This window comes from Apodemus sylvaticus, chromosome 7, assembly GCF_947179515.1.
Source record: "Apodemus sylvaticus chromosome 7, mApoSyl1.1, whole genome shotgun sequence".
Lineage (NCBI taxonomy): Eukaryota > Metazoa > Chordata > Mammalia > Rodentia > Muridae > Apodemus > Apodemus sylvaticus.
In genome coordinates this window covers 50496708-50524570 of record NC_067478.1, presented here as the reverse complement: position 1 = coordinate 50524570, position 27863 = coordinate 50496708, and the positions used below count along the sequence as shown (strand labels likewise).

The 27863-nt window shown below is 40.1% G+C and overlaps 1 protein-coding gene across 1 annotated transcript; it reads left to right on the top strand.

The window, feature by feature from the left end:
• The first annotated feature begins 557 nt into the window (after positions 1-557).
• Positions 558-27863, top strand: Ddx43 (DEAD-box helicase 43). The gene is made up of 17 exons (XM_052189313.1): positions 558-845; positions 3904-3959; positions 5586-5712; positions 7024-7158; positions 10651-10732; positions 15541-15697; positions 15904-16022; positions 16773-16883; positions 17742-17883; positions 18218-18318; positions 20976-21063; positions 22178-22305; positions 22474-22583; positions 23358-23496; positions 24737-24824; positions 26043-26187; positions 27794-27863. Exons 1-16 carry the CDS (start codon positions 599-601, stop codon positions 26154-26156), a joined length of 1944 nt encoding a protein of 647 aa, XP_052045273.1. The 5' UTR covers positions 558-598; the 3' UTR covers positions 26157-26187; positions 27794-27863.

Sequence of the window (27863 nt, the reverse complement as noted above, 5' to 3'; positions counted from 1 at the left end):
AGCACAGCCAAGGCATATTTTGTGATTGGCATATTTTAGTTTGATTTTGCTCGATGTTTTTGTGTAAATCCAAAGTGCTTTGGTAGTTAGTGTTTTATTCACTTTTCTTACAGAGCTTACTGTATCTAGAGATACTGTTGCTAAATCTGTGTGTGATGAAATTCATCTGTAACTCCAGCACTTGAGTGCCCCCTACCCTTCCACCCCCCCGACCCCGAGGCAGGATAATTAAGGCTAGCTTCGTCACGCAGTCCTTCCTGTCCCAGACCTCAAGCCTGCACCATCAGCCCGTCATGAACCTGAATTTCGAGGCACGGTTGGGATCGTTTCCGTGGCACGGAGACGCGCTGTCCTCAGGCTGGGTGCTCACAGCCGGACACCGGCAGAGTGAGTGGGGGGGGGGGCGGGGTCCAGGTGGCCGCGTGGCTGCCAGCGCCGATTGGCCAGGCCATCCAGACCCCGCCCCCGAGACGCGCCGGCCAATGAGCGCGCAGAGGACTGGTGGGCGAGCCCGTGGGCGGCAGCGGAGTTTTTCCGACGCTGCGGCCTGTGCAGCTGAGTCTGGAACGACGTGCGACGCGCGGGTCTCCTCAGAGCCATGTCTAGGCGGGAACCCGCAGCCAACGCTTCCTCCTCGGGCGTTGCTCCCCGGCGAAGCTCAACCGGGTCCCGGGGCGCCGAACGGACGGCGACGGAGGAGGCGAACCGGAGAGGCCGGGTCGGTAGCAGGGGTGCGGGCGGCGGCTGGAGAGAGCCCGCCGGTGCCGCCCAGGCTACGGCCGCCGGCCGCCGCGAACCGCCGCTCTGCTTCGGGGTGAAGAACGATGTGGTGGGCGCGGTGATAGGTGAGCGCGGGCGGCGCCCAGGCTCGCTGCGTGACGGGGCAGCGGCGTCGGGGCTACAGCAGCGCGGGGCGCAGTTCTATGGCGGGCAGGGGCGTGTGCGGGAGAGAACCTCCTGGAAGACTCGCGCAGCATCCTCGGTAAAGGTCTTTCCGGTTTCCCGCGGAGGGGCAGCAGCTCGGTCGTTGTCACACCGAGTGTGCTTTAGTGTCAAGTCACTCGGCTTTTGTCACTGCCTGAGGTTTAACTGGGGGTAAATTTAACTGCGGAAAGAAAGCAGTATGCGGGAGGCTTAGATGTGCAGTTTCAACTTCTCTGAGATGCATTTTACAGTGATGGGCATGTTTCCCTCGGTTGGCATCAATTCATAGTTTCAGTTATAGTTTTTCTGGGTTGGGGGGGAATCTGTGAAGTTAATATATTTAGTTCTAAAAGCCTGCTTTGTAGCATATTTAGTCGTATGTATTAAGGCTGGTTATTAGAATAGACAGATTCCGTTTCCAAGGTTCATGCCCGTCCCCCGCCCCCAAATCTGAATGAAATGCCCAGTATTTGAACGGAAACCTCACCAGGGAGCCAATAGGTGTGTGACAGAAATTAGACCCGCTGCAAGAAGCAATGAAGACTAGGCGTTAGAGTACACACAACTCGTTGGATATGCATGCTACTGTTTTTGCTTTTTTGTTTTTTGTTTTGTTGTTGTTGTTTTTCTTATTCTGGGTATTGAACCCAGGGCATCCCAAATAATTAGGTACACCCTGAGCTACATCCCTAGCCTTGCAACCCAGATGGTTTATTTTAATGTGTGTTAAAAATATGACAATCTTTATTTTCTCCCCTCCTTTTCTTCTTTCACCCCCTTCCTTCCTTCTTCCCTCTCTCTTTTCCTTTCTGTTAGTAGAACTCCATTTGCTGCCCATCCCCACCTTATTTCTATACTTAAAAAAGTAAGCATATAGAGCACTATTAGTGTCCCAGCTCTTCCATGGGTAGAACTATACCATTTCTCAGCTCCTCATCTCTCCTTGGTCTTGTGCCTCCACATGACCACTCTGTGCTGCTGGAGTTATTTACTTCAGTTGCTCAAGTAGAATCAAGACAGTATAGTGTTTTGTGATTGGCTTGCTATTGGTTAGCATAATGTCCTCAAATTTTCATCTAGTTCTTAGTGTCTGACAGAATTTCCTTTTAAAGACTGAACATTAGTTCTTTTTCTTTACTGGTTATTTTATCTACTTATATTTCAAATGTTATCCCTCTTCCTGGTTTCCCCTCTGCGAACCCCCTATCTTATCCCCCCTCCCTGAACGGTAGTTCTTGACTATGTAAAGAACTCTGTTATCCATTATGCTCTTGATGCTGATTGAGTTACTTCCAGCTTTGTACTTTGGCGCACAGTGCTTCTGTGTGCATCGCAGTGCAGCTCCTCATCTTCACACTTCTAGCTCCTTTTACGTGTGTACTCTCAGTCGTGTCAATGCTGAATTGGTTTGTAGGGTTTTTAATTGTTATTTTTTCCCAGTCACGCCAGTAGTTCACAGGCTGCCAATTAGATAACATTCTTACTAAAGTGCATGCATAAAACTCTTGATTCACTAATATTTTTAAAGATATATTTATTTTTATTTATAGGAGTCCACTGTAGCTGTCTTCAGACACACACCAGAAGAGTGCATGGGATCCCTTTACAGATGGTTGTGAGCCTATTACATGTGGTTGCTGGGAATTGAACTCAGGACCTTCGGAAGAGCAGTCAGTGCTCTTAACCACTTACCCATCTCTCCAGCCCCATTGATTCATTTCCAAGTACTGCAAATTATCTTTTTAAAAGAGAACAGTAAAGTTGGATGCGGTGATGTAGGCCTTTAATAACACTGCCCCAGCCCCAGAGGTAGAAGCAGGCTAAGTATATATAGAACATTCTGGGCAGGTTAGAACTATATACTGAGACCCTGTTTTAAAAATAAACAACAACAAAAAAATTTTTTAAAGAAAAAAGTAAGGGGCTGGAGAGATGGCTCAGCGGTAAAGAGCACTGACTGCTCTTCCGAAAGTCCTGAGTTCAATTCCCAGCAACCACGTGGTGGGTCACAACCATCTGTAATGGGATCTGACACCCTCTTCTGGTGTGTCTGAAGACAGCTACAGTGTACTCATACAGAAGATAAATAAATCTTTTTAAAAAATTTTTTAAAAAGCTGGGCAGTAGTGGTGTACGCCTGTAATCCCAGCACCTGGGAGGCAGAGGCAGGCGGATTTCTGCCTGGTCTACAGAGTGAGTTCTAGGACAGCCAGGGCTATACAGAAAAACCCTGTCTGGAAAAACCAAAATAAACAAGTAAATAAAAATAAAAAAATAAGAGGCAATTTTTTTGTAGTTACAGTCTGGGTTAGACTGTTTAGAGATGTTGAGCAGTTTATAGATGTAATGTTTCTGAAGAAATGCTTGCACAAATCCCTCACCTATTGAAATTTTTATCAGAGTTTTTATCAGTCAGGGAGCACACTAGGGGGTCTTAGGCATGCTACTGAGACAAGGCTGTACCACTTAACTGTACTTCATCTTCCCTTCCCTACTTTAAAAAAAAAGAATTATTTAGGTAGATGTGGTGGCCTGGTGATTGAACTGCCAGCACTTAGGAGGCAGAGGAAGCGGAAATGCCTTGAGTGGAAGGCCAGCATGGGATGCATTCTGAGTTCAAGCCCAGGCTATCACTGTCTGACACACACACACACACACACACACATATACACACACACACACACCTGGATTTTGTTTTTGTTAAAGTGGCTTTAATTTCTTTATATTGTCTTTAGTACAATTTGGTATGTGCTGGAATAGAATCTTTTAGTTTCCATCTTAGTTTAAAAAAAAATCCTCCTACTACTCAAAAAAGTATGAGATGACATCCCCCATCCAAGACAGAAAGTGTTTACTACACCCTATAAATCTTCCCTTGAGTGATTTAGGGAAGAACCACACAAAGTCCTTTGAGGGGACTGCGTTGATCCCCTTTATTGATTTCAGTTCATAATTGTATTTTTTTATTTTTAAAACCAGGTCGTGGTGGGTCGAAAATTAGAGAAATCCAAAATACCACAAACACTAGAATACAGGTGAGTCCTGTGTGCTCCTCCTCAGGGAGGAGCTTGGTGCTCAGTGCGCGCTGTCTGGAGGCCCAGGTTTCTTCCCAGGGACGTTCACCGGCATTTGCCTCAGTTGTTCTTTTCCTGGTGTAGTGTTTGCAACTCTTAGAAGTAAAACCTAAATCTTGAAATACACTTTCCACTTAAGGATGCTAACTCGGGCTGGACGGCTCGGTGGTTCAGAGCGTCTGCCCCTTCCGAGGACCCAGGTTCCCTTCTCAGCACCCACATGGCAGCTCACAGCCAACCTCTAACTTCAGAGTCAGAGGCTCTGGGACTCCTGTGGCCTCCGTGGGTACCAGGCACAAACCTTTTAAAGTCAAATCTAAAGTACAAACAAAACAACAACGACGAAAGGCTTTGTACAGAGGGGAATTGGAGGGAGGTGATGGTATTTGGATGTGATCTAAGTACATTATAAAAGCACACTGTAAACATGGTCAGAGAGGGACAGAAAGACTGTAAGAGCCAGAGGACCAGGATGTCTGCTGAGAGATTGTGTCTCCTAGAAGTGACAGGTAAGTTACACCCATCAAATCCCAACAGTATAGCTATCTAACAAAACCTGAACAACCAGTAGACATGCTAACATGGGAAGAGGAAACTTCAAGGGGTACTCCACCCCTAAATACAGAGCTACAGGCAATTAATGACTCCCAAGAGGGAAAATTAGTCTTATCCCAAATTGGTTATCCAATATCAAATAGTCAGACTTGAAAACATACACATACAGGCAACACTAAAGGGCCTTAGTAGGTCTCTTTCTCTGTGTGTCTGTCTCTGTTCCTCTCCTACTCCGTCTCCCTCTCCCTCTCCCTCTCTCTATATGATGATGATAATTAAGAAGTGGCCATGAATTTGAGAAGGAGTAAAGAGAGTTCAACGAAAGAGTTAGAGAAATAAGTGGGAAAGGAGAAACTATATGATTATCTAACGAAAGTTCAGTAAATTATAGCGCATAGGTTACTCTACTCCAGCTATATCACTATTTAAGATATGTCCCCCCAAAGTATTATTTTTACAGGCTAGCGAACACCAACTCATAGTAATATCACATGTCAGATTAATATTTTACTTTTATAGCTCGACGGTAGTGGCGCACACCTTTAATCCCAGCACTTGGGAGGCAGAGGCAGGTGGATTTCTGAGTTCGAGGCCAGCCTGGTCTACAGAGTGAGTTTCAGGACAGCCAGAGCTACACAGAGAAACCCTGTCTCAAAAAAACCAAAAAAAAAAAAAAATTTGCATTTATTATTTGGGTGTGTGAGAACAACTTAGGGAGCTGGTTCTCTCCTATCTTCACTAGGATCCAAAGATTCAACTCAAGTTCCCAGGCTTTGGGGACAAGAACTTGACAACTAATGGGCCATCTGGGCAACCCCTGTATTAATGACTTATTTTTCCCTCATCCACCGTGTCCTGAATTTAAATTTACAAATTTGTGTGTGTGTGTGTGTGTATGTGTGTTTTCTCAAACTGGACATGGAATAGTATAGCAAGGCCATGTTTGCATTCTTTCTTAGTTGAAGTTGAATAATTATTGGAGCTTGGTGAGGAAACTTCCGATCTTATCTGTGTTTCTCCCTTTGTATCTAGGTAATAAAAGGAAATCCTGAGGCAGAAATCAAAATTTTTGGTAATAAAGCCATGCAAACAAAAGCAAAAACAGTGATAGATAATGTTGTTAAAAAACAACAAAATTACATTCCCGGACATAGAGTTGGTAAGTAATTTTTGCACACTTAAGTGTTTTAGTTTATTGTTGCTGTTAATTTTTGCACATTAAAGTGATCTTGTTACTGTTGTTGTTGTTTTTATTATTATTGTTATTATTATTATTGAGACAGATTCTCACAGTGTAGTCTCGGCTGGTCTGAGACTCACTCTGTAGACCAAGCTGGCATGAATTCTTAAGTATCTGCCGGCCTCTGCCTCCCAAGTGCTGGGATTAAAGCCGTGCGCTACCACCGCCCGGCTGTAAAGATACTTTTTGTCAGTGCTCTATAAATATCATATTTGATTCCTTCCCTCAGACAAAGCTTTAGCTTTCCTAGATCTATACTTTTTTTTTTCAGTAAGATTACTTTAATTTTTCAGAATTACATGTCAGTAAGGTGGTTGCCATGAAGCATAGCAACTGGCATGGCTTCTGTTTCCAGAGTGCGCACAGTGGAAAGAGAACTGCATGCTACATGTTGTGCTCTGACATATGTGCTCCATGGCACATTCAGAGACATGTATGTAAGTGCACATATTCCACACATACTGTGTAAATAAGCAAAGGAAAACATTCATAATATCTGTGGCTATTTAAGTATTATGATTAAATCTAGTTTCAGTTTTAGCCACTGGTAAATTAAAATGAAAGAACTCTTTAACACACACTTTAGAGTGTATTTAGCATTAATGGTAAAGATTGGCCTCTGTGTTTATGCCTGTGTATGTGCTTTAGTTTGTGTTCAGAGGTTAGCAGTAGATCTGAGTGCTCCCCACATCTCTCTTTTTTTTGTTTGTTTGTTTGTTTTTTGTTCGAGACAGGGTTTCTCTGTGTAGCCCTGGCTGTCCTGGAACTTACTTTGTAGACCAGGCTGGCCTCGAACTCAGAAACCTGCCTTTCTCTGCCTCCCAAGTGCTGGGATTAAAGCTGTGCGCCACTGCCCCACACCTCTGTCTTTTTTTTCCCCCCCACACCTCTGTCTTAAGTAGCATCTTGAATCCAGGCTTCACTGGTTGGGCTACCGTAGCTACCCAGCATACTCTGGAGATATCCTGTGTCCCCTCCTAGTTTTGTGATTATGGGCAGATCACCCACCCTGTCCACTTGGAATTGACTTGTGGCTGGGGATCCAGATCTGGTCCTTATGTTTGCTTTGTATTTCACACAGAGAACCATCTCCCTAGACCTTGAAAATATAGATTTTTATATTTTAAGTATTAATATCCTGTTATGAATAAACATACACAAAAATTGCATTTGTGATTTTGTGTTCTCAGGACTTACTTCAAAGCTAATTTTGTCAAAATCTTTTAACAGATATTATTGCATTCCAACCTACTACTGTTGGAACAGATACCAGCACAAATGAGAGTGTAACAGACGATCAGCCGTTGATAGATTGGGATCAAATTCGAGAAGATGCTTTGAAATGGGAAAAGAAAAAGTGGGCAGGTCAGTCCTGTGTCCTAACACTTATTGTGGTGATGCTGTTTCTTGACGACAGTTTATATCCTCTGTAACCCAGCTTCTTAATCAGTGGGTCAGGACCCACATAGGGTCACATAACTAAATCCAAGGATCATGAAAATGTGACAAGAGTGCAAGGTTTCTGAACACTAAGTGACTAGACATTAATTCAGAATCAAAAGCATACTAGATCTGAGGTGTTCCAGGTAGTGCTCACTGTGTGGCCACACAGGCCTTCACCATAGCCTGGGTCCTGACACAGTGAGCTCTGCATTATTCTGTCACACCACACCACACACACCTCACCAGACCTGAGACCGTTACATGCTATGAATTGCAGTGTTTTTTTTTAACCTTACATGCAAAGTTTTTTTGACCTTTTCAGAAACATAAGGCTTTAACTATAGAAAAAAGAGTTGTTTTTTTTTTCATGTTCCTTACCATGTGAACTATTAAGTTAGTGTATCTTTGAATTGTATTGTACTAGAATGTTTGATTCTAAAAATCACTGGCCAGACATGATAGCACATACCTTTGATCCCAGAACTCTGAAAGCAGAAGCAAGGAGATCTTTGTAAGTTTAAGGTCAGCCTGGTCTATATAACAAGTTCCAGGCCAGCCAGGGTGACATAGTGAGACCTTGTCTGAAAAAAAATAAATAAAAATTGCTATTTGTGTTGCAGGGAAATTTCAGAAAAGAAAATCATTTAAAGAATTTATCTTGGGATTGGGACAGAATTTCCAACAATTTATGAAATGATCATTTTATAGTATACATTTGTGTGAAGTGGTATTCTTCAGTATAGATGAATAGAATATAAAAATATAATTCTGAAAACAGTGCTCTATACCCTTGTGGTGTTATTGAACTAAATTTAATTCTCTATATAAAAATAATCTGGGTAGTCGCTCCCAGCACTCGGGAGGCAGGGGCAGTTGGATCTCTGAGTTCAAGGTCAGCCTGGTCTATAGACCAAGTTCCAAGAGAGCCAGGACTACATAGACAAACTTTGTCTCAAAAAAACAAATTAAAGAAACAAAGCATATCTATCTCATTACAATACAATTTTACTTTAATTTTTAATAAATTGTAAAATTCTGTATATACCAAAATTTTTTGAAGTAAATCTTTGATTTACTATCAGTGAATATTTTATATATATTCGGTTTTATATATTTTATATATATAGTGGTTTTATATAATATCCTTGGTCAGGTAAAAATTTCACCAGTGAAAAGTGGTTCTGAGAAAAAAAAGTTTAAGAAGCAGAGGCTCTATAAAGTGTCTACTTTTAGACTCTTAAATGAGGCAGCAATATAGCATCATTATTCAGTGTTTGTATAGGGTAGAGAGATGGCTCACTGCTTAAGAGTACTTACTGTGTGGCTATGAGGACCTGGATTTAGCTCTTAGTACCCCACCCACATAAACAGCTAGATGTGGTCCTGTGCATGTGCATCTTTGCACCTCTAGCATGTGGGTAGGGAGACTGCCAGGAGGGCTGGCTGCCAGCTTCAGCAAGACATCCTACCTTGAAAAATTATAGCAGAAAGTAGTAAAGGGAGATACCTGATTGCTCTCTGGCCTCCACTGGCTGGAGCATACTCTGATACACAGATGTGTGTATACATACTCATATATACTTCACATATGCACAAAAGATAATACACTAATAATAAAGTAATCAAAATGTTGGTAACTATATCATTACATGAGTCAGAACCTCTGCATGTTATGTGTTTAGACAGTGGATGTGTTATGGGGGCACTGTGGAAGGAATTAAGCTTAGAAGAGGTATAATGAACTTTTACAACCTCAGGGGTACAAAAAGTCAAAACTCTTTGCTTCCCACAATAAGCATGAGGACCAAGTTCACATCTTCAGCACCCACTTATAAAGCAAGGTGGGTGCTGATGGTTTGTAATCCCATAGCTTGGGGAACAGAGACAAGTAGATCCTAAGAGCTCATTGACCAGCCTAGCCTAGCCAGTTGGTGAGCTTCAAATTCAAGGACAGGCAACAAGGACCAGCATTCTCTGGCTTGCATACATATATATGCATACACACATAAACCACACTCACATGCACACACAAGACCAAGACAACCTCATAAAGTTGAATGATGATCTTTATATTTAATGCCTAAAAGTAGTAATATAGGGGCTGGGAGTTTATGGCTCAGTGGTAGAGCACTTTTCCTGAAGATGACGTCCGGGTTTGATTATCAACATTACAAAAACAAACACTAATGGTATGGGACTGAAGAGATGGCTTTTGGCTAAGAGTACTGCTCTTGCAGAAACAGGAGTTTGATTCCTAAGATACATGTTGGTTGTCTCACAACCACTTGTTATTCTAGCTCCGGGGATTCAATGCCTCTGGCCCCTGCAGGGCCTGCATCACACACCCACATACAGACATACACTCACACATAATAAAAATAGCCTGGAAGCCGGGTGGTGGTGGCGCACGCCTGTAATCCCAGCACTCTGGGAGGCAGAGGTAGGTGGATTTCTGAGTTCGAGGCCAGCCTGGTCTACTGAGTTCCAGGACAGCCAGGGCTACACAGAGAAACCCTGTCTCGAAAAAAACAAAAAACAAAAAAACAAAACAAAACAAAAAAAGCCTGGTATAGTGACAGGTACTATAATCCCAGCACACAGGAGGCAGAGGCAGGCAGCTCTCTGAAAGTTTAAAGCCAGACAGAGATACATAATGAAATTTTATCTAAAAAACTAACTAAATAAAAATAAAAACTAATGGTATTGACTTTTGAAAAAATTAAAATCAATCTTAAGTGTTTTAGAATAAATTCATTTGTTGCAATTACTTGGGCTTCTTTAAAAATCATGCCTTCCAGCGAGGCATAGTGGCACACACCTTTAATCCCAGCACTCAGGAGGCAGAAGCAGGTGGATCTCTGTTAGTTTAAGGCCAGTCTGTTCTACATGGTAAGTTCCAGGACAACCAGAGTTGCACAGTGAGTCCCTGCATAGGAAAAAAATCATTCTCTCCTGTCCTCTTGTGTTAAAGACTCCTTCCTGGGGGCTGATGGGTTAAGAATACCTGTGACTCTGGCAGAGAACCTGAGAGTTTAGTTCCCAACACCTTAGTTGGCTGACTCACAACTGCCAGAGACTCCAGCTCCAGAGGATCTGACTGCCTTTTCTGGCCACCACAGACACCTACACATGTGGCATATACTCACACAGATGTGCACACACATATATAGTAAGTAACAAAATATACATATTTTAAAAATATTCTTTCCTGGGTGAAAAATATAGTTGCAAGAAAAACCAAAAAGAAATCTTGTAGAGTGGCATAAGCCTGAGTAGCAACATGTAGAACCATCTAAAACTATACGCATAGAGAACTGAATATTATTCTAGTTTGATATCTGTAGTTTTGAATAAGTGTTAGTAAATGTGCACTATTATTATTTATCAAAGTTTGGATTGTCATCTTTGTCCCAGATTTACCTCCAATTAAGAAAAACTTTTACATAGAGTCAGCAACGACAAGCTCAATGTCACAAGTGCAGATAGACAACTGGAGGTGGGTAGCTGTTTCGTTACCTCAGTGTGTTCTTAGGCTCTGACTGTTGACTCAGTAGGCAAGGCTTTTGAATGATTGTGTTGGAACACTACACCCAACTTCATGCTTGCTCAGCTGAAAATGTGGCTGCATCTTACATGATGCACATTAGAGCGTTTTTGTTGAATACTACAGTGGAGCATGGTGGCACATGCCTGTAATCCCAGCACTCAGGAGCAGAGGCAGGAGCATCTTGAGTTCAGGGTCAGCAAGACTGTCACAAACAACAACAGATGTCCAGTTGTGGTGATGGAAGCTGGTCTGTTTGGGTCTCAATATTATACATAGCAACTGAACACTAACTGTGGCTCTTATAGCTGGAGAACAATACATTCTGGGGATGTAAAGTCAACCTCAACCTCCATGATAGTGACCCCATAAGATTATATAATCTTATATAAGATTCTGAAGAAGTACTATTTTGAAACGATTGTAGCTGTCATAACACAGTGCAATGCATTATTCACATGTGTGTGGTAACGTACTGGTTAGAGTATAATGTGTAATGTACAGCTTGTAAAACATTAAATTGAGAATAAATGACTGCTCCTAAGTATTATTTTAAAGCATATTTATTTTAACAAAAGTAAACTGGGGCTGGGGGGGTGCATCTCAGTAGTAGAGTGCTTACCTGGCATGTATAAGACTCTGGTTTTGGTCTTCCCAAAATTAAAAAAACCACTGTGGGACTGAGAACATAGGTCAGTTGGTAGAGTGCTTGCCTAGCATGCACAGAACCCTGAGTTTGGTCCCTAGCACCACATAGCCAGGCACAATAGGGCACGTGCCTGTAATCCCAGCCCTCTGGATGAAGGCAAGGGTCAGAAGCTCAAGGGCATCCTTGTCTACATAGTGAGCTCCAGACCAGTCTTGAGTACAAGTTCCTGTCTCAAAATAGAAAGAAAAAAGAAAAGGAAAAAAAAGGAATTGTTCTATGTCAAATACTACCAGCAAACTCATCTTTTTCTGTAGAAAAATATTTATTTTTATTTTATATATATGTATGTGTGTATATATATATATGCACAAGTGCCTGCATATATGTATGTGTACTACATGAGTGCCTGTGGGGTTATGTACTGCCCTTTGGGTACTGGGTTCCAAACCCAGGTCTTCACAAGTATAAGTGCTCTTAACCCCTGAGCTGTCTGACCATTCCCAAACTCATATATCTTGCCTTTATCACAGACTGTTGGAAGCATTAAGAAGCGGGTTGTTAGGACAGGACTTTGCAGAAAAACAAGATGAATAAGAACAAAGTAAAATTATATGTATGAAAATGTCATGGTGACACCCACTACTTTGTAGGCTAGCTTAAATCTTTGTTTTTATTGTATTTGTGTTTGTTGGTGGAGGGGAGTGATGTGTGGAGGTCAGAAAACTTACCAGGTCAGCTCTCTTTCTTCTATGTAGATCCAGGAATCAAATTCAGGTCATCAGGCTTGCCACCAAATGTCCTTACACACTTGAGCCATCTCTCTACTTCAGTTAGTAAAGTGCTTGCCACAGAAATAACACATAGCAAGATGGTTTAGTGAGCATTAGGGGAAGGGAAGGCAGGCAGATCATTAGGGCTCGATGGCAAGCAAGCCTGCCTGCCCCTCATGAAGCTCCAGGACAATGAGACCCTGTCTCAGAACAAGGTAGACATCTGTATCTGCAGTTGATCTTTGTCCTTTACACTCACACATACACATGTTCTCTCTCTCTCTCTCTCTCTCTCTCTCTCTCTCTCTCTCTCTTTCTCTCTCTCTCTCACACACACACTCACACATACACTTTCCAAAGTCCAGGTCGAGGGACTGGAGAGAGAGGGCTCAGTTAAAAGCATTGGCTGTTCTTACAGAGGACCCAGGTTCAATCCCAGTACAACACTGCAGCTCACAACTATTTATAACTCCAGTTCTAGAGGATCTAACACTCTTTTTGCCTCCTTAGAGATTTCATGCACAAGGTACACTTATAAACATGCAAGTGAAATAATCAGAAATATAAAAATAAATAAATCTTTTTTTAAAGGCCAAATTGGGCTGGGGAGTTTAGTTTTTAAAAGTTTTAAAGGACTCAGGTTTGATTCCCAATGCCTGAATGTTAGATGCTCACAACCATCTGTAATTCAATCCCAGGGATCCAACTCCTACTTCTGACTTCTGTGGGTATCAGGCATGCATGTGGTGCACTTAACACTTGAAGACAAAATACTCATGTACATAAAATAATAAAATAAAAAACTAAAACTTAAAGTACATAAAATTAGAAAGGCCAGGTTGTATTTAACAATTATATGTAGTTTTGTGTCAGTACACTGTCATGTTTATGAAACAGAGAAATTACCAACTACAAATCTCTCAGAATGCATCCCCTCTCATTAATTTTCATGACTGTATTTTAATTTTAAATTTAAATTGTCACATGTTAGGGGTGCCTATTGTATTAGATAGTAGTTTAGAGAATGATGTCTCCAACACTAGAAAATTAAGGGTTTTTTAAGGCTGACATGATGGCTCAGCAGTTTAAATCCTGCCATCAAACCTGAAAGCTGAGTTTGACACCGCGTGATCCACAAGGTGTGAGTTGATTCTGACCTCCACATGGGCTCTGTGGCCTGTGTGTCCCCCCCCCACCAACATGCATATGCACACATATTAAGTAAATCAATATAATTTGTAAATTGTTTTTTTTCCTGAGACTGCCTTCCCAGGCTGGCCTCAAGTACTGTGCAGCCAAAAGTGACCTTGAATTTCTTATCCTCCTGCCTCTACCTTCCTTATGCTGAGATTATAGGTGTACATCATCACGCCCAGCGTATGTGTGCTTAGGAGTGAACTCAGGGCTCCATGCATTCTAGCCAGTACTCCACAGCCTAGCTAACCAGCTAACAGTGAAAAGTTGAAAAGGTAAAAACTTGATTTTTAAATACAATAATTTCTCTTTTTTCCAGTGAAACCCATTACTTTTTAATTCCATTTATGTATGTGTATGTGCACTCATACATGCGTGACATGGCACACACATGGAGGCCAAAAGATTACTTACAGTAATTGTCTCTCTCCAACTCTGTGGCCTCAGGGATAGAAATTAGACTTGCTGTCACACACCTTTACTAAGTGAGCATCTGGCTAGCACTGGAATTGTTTTTCCTTTTTTTTTTAATTTCACATATATATATATACTATATTTACATCATTTTCACCTTTCCTTTCCTCCCTCCAACTTTTGATGTGTCCCTTCTACTTCCTTTCAAATTCATGGACTTTTCTCTTTATTACTGTTATTCTATCATTGTTACATGAATTATGTAACCTGTTTAACTCCATTTGTTGTTTCATAATGTATGTTTTTAGGGCTGACTACTTGGTATTAGATAACCAGTTTTGTCTTGGGGAAGACTGATTCTCCTTCCCTCAACAGACACTAATTGCCTGTAGCTCTTCATTTGGGTGTGAGGCCTTGTAAGATTTTTTTCCCCCATCAACTGTAGCATGTCAATTGTTGTAACTATTCAAGTTTAGGCAGCCTTATATCTGAGATTTCATGGGTGCAACTCCTTTCTCATATTTAGAAAACACAATTTCAATCAGTTGTTCTCTGAATTCTGACCAGGCCTTTCTTTATTCTGTCTGCTACAAAGCAAAGAATAATCTCTTAACCTCTTCATTTCTTTTTCTTTTTTTCTTTTTAATTTTACTTATTTAATGTACGAGTTCTCTGCTGCATATATTTTTGCCTGCCTAAAGAGGGCATCAGATCCCCATTACACATCCCCATGTGGTCGCTGGAAATTGAATTCATGACCTCTAGCAGAGCAGCAAGTGCTCTTAACTGCTGAGCCATGTCACCAGCCCCCAACCTCTTCATTTCTTATCTGATGCCATAAGAATATTTTTATGAGTTTGTGAGTGTTTAGCCTGTATGTATATGTATACACTACATGTATTCAGTGCCCAAGGAAGCCAGAAGAGGGCACTGAATCCTCTGGAATAAGAGTTACAAACTGTTATGAGCCACCATGTGGGTACTGGGAACTGAACCCCAGTGCATAAGGAATTAGTATGCCTAACTGCTGAGCCATCTCTTTAGTTTCTTAATAACCTTAAAAACTGACACAAATCTTAGAAATAATAAGTGTCTTGTAAAAATAATGTCTGGGCATAGTAGTACATGTCTGTAATCTTAGCACTCTGGAAGTTGAGGCAGGATGGCTAGGAAATTCAAGGTCATTTTAAGCTACATGTAGTGTTTGAGGCTAGTCAAGGCCACATGAGACTTGCAGAAAGATGGATGGATGGACAGATGGACGGACAGATGGAGTAGAAAGATGACTGAGAATGCTAACCTTGGTCACATAACTAGTCTCTGGACCATGGTAGTCGAGCTTTGTGTTCTGTTGCACACATGTGGGCTCCACTTCCCATTCCCATTCTCATGCAGTCACCCACCATATAACTGAAGGAGATTTGCTTTTCCCTCTGCATCCTCAACACAAGAGGGAAACAGGCTCCTATCTCTCTCTGTTTGTTCTTTTGTCTGCTTGTTTTGAAATCGTCTGTATGTCCCAGGCTGGCCTCACATCCTTTGTCTTCACCTCCCAAGTGCTGCATTCCAAGTGCGTGCCACCATGCCCAGCCTCCATTCTAGTCGATTCCACCTTAAAATCCTACAAGTCAGGTGCAGATAAATTTCTAGCTATTACTGAACTGACGTAAGAAATATTTTTTCTTTCTTGTATAAATTGAATAAGTCCACTAATGCTTGTATTTTCTATAAAGGAAAGAAAATTTTAATATAACATGTGATGACTTGAAAGATGGTGAGAAACGTCCTATCCCCAATCCTATATGTAAATTTGAAGATGCCTTTCAAAGTTACCCAGAAGTTATGGAAAACATTAAAAAAGCAGGGTTTCAAAAACCTACACCAATTCAGGTATGCCTTTGTTAACTCCATTTTTTAATGAACACTTTTCCCCCAATTAATGTATTTTAGACTTTAAACCACCTGGGAATAGCTGTGTCTTAAAAGGATATGCCCAGTATCTCCTGCCAGCACTACCAGGAGTGTATTTAAAAATAAGGACAAGAACAGAGAGAAGAGTTACACTTCTTGTTTCAGTATTTATCACTCTTTTTCAGTCCCAGGCGTGGCCAATAGTTCTGCAAGGAATAGATCTTATTGGAGTAGCACAAACTGGAACAGGGAAGACATTGTCCTATTTAATGCCTGGATTTATTCATCTAGACTCTCAACCACTGTAAGATTCATTTAGCTTCATTCTCTTACCAGGGATTTAATAAATATAGAACCAAAGCTATAATTAAGTTCTTGTCATTTCTTGCATTGTTCAAACCGATGCCTCTTCTTGGCCAGGATGCACTGTGGCTATGCTGATAAAGTATTCATTCATAAAACCACATCAGGAAGCAATAGGCAGTAGTCACTACCAGTCATAATAGAAAGACACTGAAGTCAAATTGTTTAAATTGTCCTAAGTCGTGCTGTTTAATTAAAATTGTTTGAATGAATTTTCCAGTATAGTTCTATTCAATGAGAAAATATCATTTTAAATGAAATGTTAGTTAAAAAGTCATGTTAAATAAACAAATAAGAATTTGAGAGTAGATTTGTGGTGTATGTGGCCTATTTTCTTGCTTTTGTCATTTTTATGGTAACTGTCCCTTTGTAGTAAAAATTTGTAGATATGTATACCAGCAGCTTATATATTTAGATATGTTAATTGTGATTAATAAACCAAAGTCTACAGGAGAATTTTTTTTTAATTTTCTATATTCTTTGCTTACATTCCAAATAATTTCCCCTTTCCCAGTTCCCCCCTCCCTGTAAGTCCCATTAGCCCTACAGGAGAACTTTTAATTATATACACTTCATCAAAAAGTACAAATATGCCTTGTCTGTCTTTGACACTCATCATTAAAAATCTTGTACTTAATGAACTTTCCATGCATAAGGCAAACACATTGATATTACTGTTTCCCTTTTAAAGAGCCAGAGAACAAAGAAACGGACCTGGCATGTTAGTCCTTACACCCACCCGGGAATTAGCTCTTCAGGTAGAAGCTGAATGTTCTAAATATTCATATGGTGATCTTAAAAGGTAAGTCATTTCTGTGCAAGTGTTACAATCACCTTCACGTTTATAGTGATTTTATTTAAATTTAAAATATGTGTGTGTGTATGGTTCTTGGGTCCAAATTCATAGTCTTGTGCATATTAGCCAAGTATTCAACCACTGAGCTATCATCCCAACTCTACATATTAATTTTCTTTTTTTTTAAAGATTTATTTATTTATTATAAGTACACTGTAGCTGTCTTCAGACACTCCAGAAGAGGGAGTCAGATCTCGTTACAGATGGTTGTGAACCACTATGTGGTTGCTAGGATTTGAACTCTTGACCTTTGGAAGAGCAGTCGGTGCTCTTAACTGCTGAGCTATCTCTTCAGCCCTACATATTAATTTTCAATTGGTGTACAACAACAAGAGTCATCATACTAATGAATTCCACGTGATGCACCTAGAAGGCAGATGTAGATGATCTCTGAGTTCAAGACCATCCTGTGTACAGAGTTCCAGGAGAGTTAGGACTACACAGAGAAACCTGTCTCGAAAAACAAAATACATGTGTAAAATCACTGCTCTGCTCTACTAACACAGCAGGATCTTGTTGAGTTTTCCTTTGGTTGTCATAGCTTCTCTCGTCTTCATTAGTTTCACCCCTTCAGAATATGATCTGAGTACAGTAGTCATGTCATAGAGACAAACAATGTAGAAGCAGTTCTTTAGGAAATACTGTGGCCTGGCGGTTTGGATAGTTTCCACAAAGGGACAGGTACTCCTAAAAACATCACTTTTACTTCATCTTATCCTGTAACCAAAATGCTTAGTCTAGTTGCAATTTTGAATTGTGATGGCATATTATTTGCTTAAATGTGAACTTCTTGATTTTTTTAAGTGTTTGTGTATATGGTGGTGGTGATAGAGATGGACAAATCCAAGATGTTTCAAAAGGTGTAGACATCATTATTGCAACTCCTGGAAGATTGAATGACCTACAAATGAATAACTTTGTCAACCTGAAAAGTGTAACCTATTTGGTAATCATGGAAGAAGGGTTTGGAATACTGGGAGGCAAAAGAACTGAATTTGTAGAAAAATTTGTGTAGTGGGGTGGCTGTTTCATAGTGCTTTGTGTTCTGGGAATATTCCCCATTTCCCTTAGCATAGTAAAGAGTAGGAAAGTTAGGCATTCATTTTTTTCTCACTTGGTGGCCAAAGAAGCAATTGGGAATCAAGTGAAACAAATCAGTCTGTATTTTCTGCCCACAGAAAGTTAATTCTGGGTCTCTCAGAAGTTGAGGTGGTTATAGGTTTAATGGGAGAAATAAGTGTTCAATATGAGATTGACTACATTCTTAACTTTGAGTACAGGTTTTAGATGAAGCAGACAAGATGCTGGACATGGGATTTGAACCCCAGATAATGAAGATTTTGTTAGATGTACGCCCAGACCGGCAGACTATTATGACAAGGTAGTACTAATTATGTATTCAGAATAGAAGTAAGTTAAAAAACCCATTCTTTTTTCTTTCTTTTTTTTTTTTTTTTTTTTGTTGTTGTTGTTGTTGTTGTTTTTTCGAGACAGAGTTTCTCTGTATAGCCCTGGCTGTCTGTATAGCCCTGGCTGTCCTGGAACTCACTCTGTAGACCAAGCTGGCTTCAAACTCAGAAATCTGCCTGCTTCTGACTCCCAAGTGCTGGGATTACAGACGTGTGCTACCACTGCCCGGCTAAAAACCCATTCTATTAGGCTGATTTCTCAACAATATTTTAGACCATTACTTAAAAGTATTTTGAGATTCTTAAATGCAGCTATAATAATGGCTACTTTATCATTGACTGTTACAGCTTTCCTTCATTATAGATGTGTTTGTTATTTTTGTTATTTTACTTTTTTTTTTGAGACACTTTGAAGTTCTGCCTAGCCTAGAACTTTCTATGTAGACCAAGCTGGCCTCAAACTAGCAGAGAACTGCCTCTCAGGTGCTGGAATTAAAGGCATGTACTATTAGGCCCAGCTGTATTTATTTTTGTTTGTTGTACAAGCACTGTGGCAAATGTGGAGAGGTCAAAGAACAACTTGCAAGAGTAGATTCCCTCCACCATAGTGGTTCTGGAGGTGGAATCAGGTTCTTGGCCTTGGCAGTGAGTACTTTTACCTGCTTGAGCCACTTGTGGTGTGTTTTACATAAGGTTTACATTTCATGGAAAAATCTATGTTGAATAAATGATCACTTACCTTTAGAGATAAACATTTGATATCTGATTATTTTCCCTGATTAAAAAAAACCTGTGAAAGCAATGATTGATTGTGTGATCTATAAGGAATAATGCTTCCTAGGTCTCTGTTGTCTTTATTAGTATTAAGAATAGGGCATGGAAGCTGGAAAGATGGCTCAGGGATTGACAGTGCCTGTGGCTCATGCAGAGGACTCAGATTCGGTTCTCAGCATCTGCGTCAGATGACTCACACCTGTAACTCCATTTCCAGGAAATCAGATGCCTCTGGCCTGTAGGGGCACCTTCTGACTCCCAAGTGCTGGGATTACAGACGTGTGCTACCACTGCCCGGCTAAAAACCCATTCTATTAGGCTGATTTCTCAACAATATTTTAGACCATTACTTAAAAGTATATACCCATGCACACATATACATGTAATTAAAGTAATAAACTAAATCTTTTCTTTAAAGAGTAGTATATGATTCCTGCCCCAGGCCTATGAAATGTCACAGAGAGGGGGCCAAAAGAATGAAAGAGCCAGAAGTGAGGGAGGACAGTAAAACGGTGTCTTCTAGAGTCTTCTAGATAGGACGAGCAGCCGGGCGTGGTGGCGGTGGTGGCGCAGGCCTGTAATCCCAGCACTTGGGAGGCAGAGGCAGGTGGATTTCTAAGTTTGAGGCCAGCCTGGTCTACACAGAGAAACCCTGTCTCAGAAAAACAAAAAACAAACAATAGACGGGACAAGCAGTTGCTACACACAAGACCTACATACAATCGATTCAGAATTCTAGCTTGGATTGAACAGTTGCCAGTGGGAAGTAAGTTTTGTTCAAGAATGGGGCCATGGTAGATTGCTTATGCTTTGGTGTGTAGCCCTACACCAGCATGCATGTGGTGGTACATTGAACTCAGGAGTGTGCGTGTCCTTGTAAGCCAGAGCTGGGGGGGGGGGCGGGGCATAGGCGTGAGGTCGGGAGGTGGGAGAGAGGATCCTACTAGGAGTTAGGAGGTCAGTGAAGGGTGGATTTGATAAAATAAAGTATATTTGGGTGTGAATGGAAATTTTTTAATTTACAAAAAGGATATTTGGATGACAGAGGAAAAGTACTAAATTACTTTATTTTCTGTTTTCTGACATTTCAAAAAAGGAAGTTATATTTCATTGTATATGAAGATACAAAAGGTGGCCAATTTCATTGCTTTGCATATGTTGAAGAAATATATAAATCTATATAGCTTTTGACCAGTATTTTTTTTTTGTCAAGCCACTACCGCCTGGCTTGACCAGTATTCTTAAAGTGATTTGTGCCTAAGTACTTGTTTTTCCTTGCTGACACTATGTGATAACCAAATTATTTGGTTTTGGTGGTTTGTTCATTTTATCTTTTATAAAAATGAGATATAACAAAACTTTAATTACCTTTTTATATATGAAACTTTATTTGAAGTTGTATAGGTATCTTTAACATTTAAATAATATAAATAAAAAAATAAGTGAATGAAAAACAATATTTTAGCCAGGCGGTGGTGGCGCATGCCTGTAATCCCAGCACTTGAGAGGCAGAGGCAGGTGGATCTCTGAGTTCAAGGCCAGCCTGGTCTACAGAGTTCCAGGACAGCCAGGGCTATAGAGAGAAACCCTGTCTTGAAAAACAAACAACAACAACAACAACAACAACAACAAAAACCCAATATTTTATTAAACCTACCTAAAGGTTGTATCCAGTAGATTAACTATAGCCAGACAACTCTAAGTAGATCTTAACTGTAAACTTGTTTCACTCATTTAACAGATTTGAAATATAAAGATCTCTTTCATGAGTAACATGATTCACAGCATTCTTAAAGAAATTTGGTAACATGTTATAATAAAGTTTTGATTATGGTGTATCTTGTTTTGTTTCCAGCGCTACTTGGCCATATGCCGTCCGCCGTCTTGCACAATCGTATTTGAAAGAACCAATGATTGTCTATGTTGGTACTTTGGATCTAGTTGTAAGCTTGTTTTTATTGCTATTAAAACTTTTTAGGACAGGCGGTGGTGGTGCATGCCTTTAATCCCAGCACTTGGGAGGCAGGGGCAGGTGGATTTCTGAGTTTGAGGCCAGCCTGGTCTACAGAGAGAGCTCCAGGACAACCAGGGCTACACAGAGAAACCCTGTCTCAGGGGAAGCGGGGGAGACTTTTTATGCTTAAAGAACATAGTAGGGTGTACTTTAGTGAGAGAGTACATATTTAGCATTCACGAAGCCATCCCCAACACAAGGGGGAAAATAGCTGATTTTGATATGCGTGTTCTGTTGATTCATTAGTTTACTAATAGTATATAATAGAAAATAGAGGGCTTGAAGAGGCAGTTTAGTGGATAAAGTACTTGTCACTGAAACATGTGGGAATTTAGATCCTCAAAACCCAGGTGGAAACCAGGCAGATGTGGCAGTCATAAAGTCAGGATCCCAGAGAAGCCAGCTCCTGAGAGTAGGCAGTCATAGAACTAAGTTCAGTAAGAGACCCTTCCTTATTTAATAAAGTAGGGAGGGATTGAGGAAGATCCTTGGGCCTCCACTCTTATGTTTCTGCATACATATACATAAAAATAAGAGTAATATGAAATAATACTTGGTAAAGTGATAAACGTCCAGGAGAAAAATGCGAGTACTTCATCTAAAGTACTTCAATCTAAAGTACAAAACAGGAGTACTTCAATCTAAAGAGATCTTTTTTTAATTATAGTTAAAAATCACACCAGTGATTTTGTATTAATTTGCCAAAGTACTCACTGAATTGAGACTCATATTTCATCATCTCATTCATTAATGAAAGTCTGATAGCCAAGATAATTCTTGCAAACATGGTATTAGATGATAGTTGTTCTTACAACAGTAGCCGACAGCTTACAGTATGCCTAACAGTTACTCAGGTGTTCCCAGACTCAGTGTAGGTAAACACATGATTAAAACCAAAGACAGCTTACATGATGAGTAGAAAAGGTAATTTGCTATGCTCACTACTTTTCTATTTCCAAAGTATGAATTGATTATAAATGCACTGTTTGAGCCACATGGGCTTCTCTCTGGTGCTAATATACTATGATCTCTGAATTATTTAGGCTGTAAGTACAGTGAAACAAAATATAATCATTACTACAGAAGAAGAGAAACGAACTCATATCCAGACCTTCCTCGAGAACATGTCACCTAAAGACAAAGTCATTGTCTTTGTCAGCAGAAAAGCCGTGTAAGTATTTCCCTCTGCTGTCATCATTCTTATCAATCTACCTGATTTACTCATGACTGTTTATGTTTGTAGCTAATTTCAGATGGGGACAACTTGACAATTTGTTTGCTACTTGATAATGGTATTAGAATATGCCCTTAAGATCATTAGCTTTATTCTTTGCTTCAGTGCTGACCACTTATCAAGTGATCTGATTCTCCGACACATATCAGTGGAGTCTCTCCATGGCAACAGAGAACAGAGTGACCGAGAGAAAGCCTTGGAGAACTTTAAGACAGGTGAGTTATAATTGCTCTCTGTTGTAGTTTAGAGTAAGTCTAGAACCTGGGCTTAACTCGGTGATGGTATCTCTTCATATTTCCCATTTCTCAGTCTGCCCTTGCCTTGTCAACCCCTAAATAGACTTGTTAGAGCTCTCTTTGTCTGCTTCTGAGAGATAGCTAGCCAACTCTACAAAGACTAACACATGAACAAGTGTTAGTTCCGCATATTATAGCAGAGACTGTATCTTAGTTTACCTGAATGACATTTATCTTAGTAACTTCTCTGTTGCTGTGATAAAGCACCATGACCAAGGCACCTTATAAAGGAAGGCTTTCTTTGGGGCCCATCTCCATCATGGGGAGCCTGACAGCAGGCAGGCCTGGCCTGGAACCACAGCCGAGAGCTCATGACGCAGAGCTGCCCTGGGAGTGGTGGGGGCTTTTGACACTTCAAGTGTCCTCCAGTGACACACCTTCTCCAACAAGGCCACACCTCCTAATCCTTCCCTAACAGTTCTACCAACAAGGGACCAAGCATTAAACATATGGGGCCATTCTCATTGAGACCACACCAAAACATTCTCTTTCCCATATTGTTCAGATAGGTCAGGAGAGAACCACTGATGAGCTGTGGTATATTGTGTTGTGATTTGCCTGTAGGTTATAAATCTTCCTTTTCCATTTTCATGAAAGCAATAATCATCTGATTAAATAATAAGAATAATTAATTTTCACATGTCTTATACTCTCTATTACCAGACAGGTTTAGTATTTGTCTTTTCTCTTTAGGTAAAGTGAGAATACTTATTGCTACTGACTTGGCATCTCGAGGTCTTGATGTCCATGATATCACTCACGTCTACAATTATGATTTTCCACGGAACATTGAAGAATATGTACACAGAGTAGGGCGCACTGGGAGAGCAGGGTAAGAAGCTGGGTCTACCCTGGAGCGAAGCCAGTTCCAGTTCTGGATTCCTGTCACCCCTCAGAGACTGTTCTGCCCATGTTCTGTTTCTCTCTTGACGCTCATTCTTTTATCCCTTTTCATCTGATGAACTAGATCCTGCTGTGATTGGCTTCTTGTCACTCAAGTTCTTCAAAGTTGTTTGTTGTTGTCTGTGGGTTTTCTTTCTTTTTTCTTTTAACATTTTGTTCTTTTTTTTCTAAGATTTATTTGTGTATTTTATGTATATGGTCACTTTGTCTACATGTATATTTGAACACCCGAAGAGGGCATAAGATCCCATTATAGATGGTTGTAAATTGCCATGTGGTTGCTGAGAATTGAACTCATAATGTCTAGAAGAGCAGCCATCTCTCCAGTTCCCGATGTGTGTTTTGTTTGTTTGTTTGTTTGTTTTGTTTTTTGTAATACTGGGGATTGAACTTAAGACCTAACACATACTAGGAAGTGTCCTACCACTAAGCCACATCCCTGGGCCTCTTTGTATCCCCACCCCAATCCCACAGGCAAGCCTTGAACCTTGTGATCTTTCTGCCTTAGTTTCCCAAGTTGGTAATTGTTTATGCTAATATTTTTAGCCTGCAGTATTCCAACAGTGAACTGTGCTCATTTGATTATTTTTATTATGATTGACAAAGAAATCAGATTTTCATTAGCATAAGAAGAGAACCTTTACTCCTATGGGTAAACTCTTGGGCTGTTTTTAAAGTAACTGAACATTATACCAGCCTTCTAAACCCAGAATTTCTGTGTCTTCAAACTTGACCAGCCATAAATCAACAATGTTTTTTAAAAACTGCCTGTGCTAAACACACAGATTTTTTTCTTGTCTTTGTTCCCAAAATGGAAGACTATAACATCTATTTTTATAAAGTGTGCATGTATGTGCATGTATGTGCCCAAGTATGTTAAGTAATCTAGGCAATGATTACATTATACAGGATAATACATAAATGTGATGCCACTTTACGTAAGAGACTTGAACATTCTATGATTTACTGTTCTCAGGAAGTCCTGGAGCCAATGACATTGAATGCTAAGGGATGACTATTTAGATTCTAAATTGTTGTGTATGTGATACTAGCTCTATAACACATATGTGCAAAGGTTGAAATCTATTGGTTTTGTTCTGTTTTCTGTATTAACTGAATTGTGAGAACATGGTATAAAATAGATGACTTGAACTTTTTCCCTCTTAAAGGCGCACTGGAATGTCAATTACCCTTATCACAAGAAATGATTGGAGGGTTGCCACTGAACTGATTAATATTCTGGAAAGAGCAAATCAGGTTAGAACATGCAACTTACTAGAAATATATATGTTCATGTTTCAGTCATATGTTATGCCAGGTACTGAGGGCCCTGCTTGGTACTGATGTATAACAGTAAACTAATATGAGGGTTATCATATGGCACAGATCATAAGCTATGGAAGTATGAGATTGGAAAGCCTAACATGATAGGAGTGAGCAACAGACATCAGTGGAAACACTCTAGGTCCGAGGGTGAGACAGAATCTGTGAGAAATGGTACCATTAAAGAGGGGCATTGGCAGTCTGAGGGGGAGGAGGACTCGCCAAAATGGAGGATACATGAAAAAAATAGAGTGGAAACCTACTGTTTTATAATTTTTTATATATATACATACATACATACATACATACATACATACATATATGTATATGTGTGTGTGTGTGTATATATATATATATATGTATATGTATATGTATATGTATATGTATATGTATATGCACCACTGCAATAGCTAAACAGGTGAGACAAGTACACATAGGGCCTGGCAACCTGACTTTGATCCCCAAATTTCTCAGTGTGGCAGGAGAGCACTGACTCCCAAGAGTTTTCCTCTAACCAGGAAACACATACACAACATAAAATATATGAAATTTTTAAGATGTGTTGGGGCTGAAGAGATGGCTCAGCGATTAAGAGCACGTTTCCTGAGTACCCAGAACCAGTTTCCCTTGAGCAAGCGTGTGGCTCACAGTCGTCTCTAGTTCTAGGAAACCTGATGCCCTCTAAGGGCCTCTGCAAACACCAAGTGCAGTGGAGGTACCTAGGCAAAATAGTCAAACACGGAAAATAAAACAAACAAAAAATCAAAAATAAAAACATTCGGCAGCTAGGAAACAACAGAATGGAGCCGCAGAGTGATTAGGTATGATTAAGGTTGTTCTTAGCTTGTAGCTTAGAGACACAGTTAGGCCGGGAGGTGGCAGCGCACACCTTTAATCCCAGCACTGAGTTCGAGGCCAGTCTGGTCTACAGAGTGAGTTCCAGGACAGCTGGAGCTTCACAGAGAAACCCTGTCTCGAAAAACCAAAAAAAAGAAATACAGTTAGGAGTTAAATGGCAGAGAAAGTCCTCCCCCCTCCCTTTTTTTTGTCTTTGTCTTATAATTGTGAGATTCTGAAATAATTCGAAGGTCATTGAACATGTCATAGAAAGAAAGGAACACAGAATCTTAATAATACATTTAATAATTTCAGAATATCCCAGAGGAACTTGTCTTAATGGCTGAGAGATACAAAGCAAATAAACTAAAAAGAGAGATGGAAAAAAAAATGGGAAGACCTCAAGGAAAGCCCCAGAAGTTTTACTAATGTCACGTGTAGCACTAGGTGCCTGCCACAGGTAAAGTTCTATGGTGATTCAAATCTCTGTATTTTTTGTATATTTTGTTTTTTGAGACAGAATATCTTTAGGTATGAATGTCCTGGGACTCGCTATGCTTCATCTGCCATCTGACAATCTGCCTGCTTCTGCCTCCCGAATTCTGAGATTAAAGACATTTATCACCACACCCAGGAAGTCTGTCTTTCAAATCTAGGCTCAGATGGTATATGTATTACAATTAGCATAATCCTAAAAACCACTAACATACTGAAAGAGGAAGTCTTACTCTTTCACCTATTACTAAAGTCTAGTTAATGTATCTTTTTTTAGACATATGCCACCCAGGCTGGTCTCAAACATTGCCGTTCTTCTGCCTTCACCTTCTGAGTGCTAGGGTTACAGGTGCTAGGTATAAATGTTGCTACAGCAACATTACAGGTGATGATGGCCTTTTTCTTAAATTGTCTTTTATTCAAAAAATATTTTTATTTATACAATGCTAGGTATAACAATATACAATCCAGAAGTAGTTTATATATTTGATCAAATGGCTACCAAAAATAGTTGGCAAGCATTTTTGTGAAAAAATTGGACCCCTTGTTCATTGTTGGTAGAGGTATAAATTGATTTATCTATTTTGAAAACACCATAGTGTTTTCACTCTTAGGAACCATATGATGTCACAGATCTACTTCTGGGTATACATACCAAAGAATAGGAAGCACGACCTCAAAAATGTGTACCCTCATATTCATAGCATCGTAATCAAAAACAGCAGTGCTCTCTTGGAAGCAAACTAAACTTCAAGAATAAGGTAATACAGTGCATCACATAACAGAGGGATTGCCAATTTTAAAAAAGGATGTAACCCGTTGCAACCAGAGTGAAGTTGAGGACATTGTCCTTCAAATAAAAAAGTTACAAAAGAGCCTGGCAGTGGTGGCACACACATTTAATCCCAGCATTTGGGAAGCAGAGGCAGGCAGATTTTCTGAGTTCAAGGCCAGCCTGGTCTACAGCATGAGTTCTAGGACAGCTAGGACTTGAAAAACCAAAAAAATAAAATAAAATAAAAAATTTGAAAAAAGAAAAAGTTACAAAAGAACAAGTACTGTATATGGGGCATCTAAAATATCAAATTCCTGTGGAGGTAGCAGGATCAGGGATCCTAGGACTTCCTGGGCTTGCATGAGACCCAGTTTCAAAGAAAAATAGGCACAAGAACATCATAGTGCTTTCAAGGATGGTGGGGGAAGCAAAGAAGGCATCATTGTTTAACTTTTGAATTTAAAGTTTGAATTTTGCAAGTTGAAAGCTATCAAATTGAAAAACAGTGGATATAGTCTTCAGCACTAAAGTTCACAGTTAAAATGTTTGAGATAGTGTATTTTATATTATGTAATTGCACCAACCTTTAAAAACAAGAATTTTGAGCTGGGCAATGGTAGCACATGCCTTTAAGCACTTGGGAGGCAGAGGCAAGTGAATCTCTTAGATTTGAGGCCAGCCTGGTCTGCAGAGCAAATCCAGGATAGCCAGGGACACACAGAGAAACCCTGTCTTGAAAAACCAAAAATACAAGAATTTTGTAAATAGTAACTTTTTCTTCCCATTTATTTTTCAGGATTCAAGATTTTATTCAAAGTGGAATTGTTGAAACATACATCAATATGAAGAGACTTGGCTGATTCTTA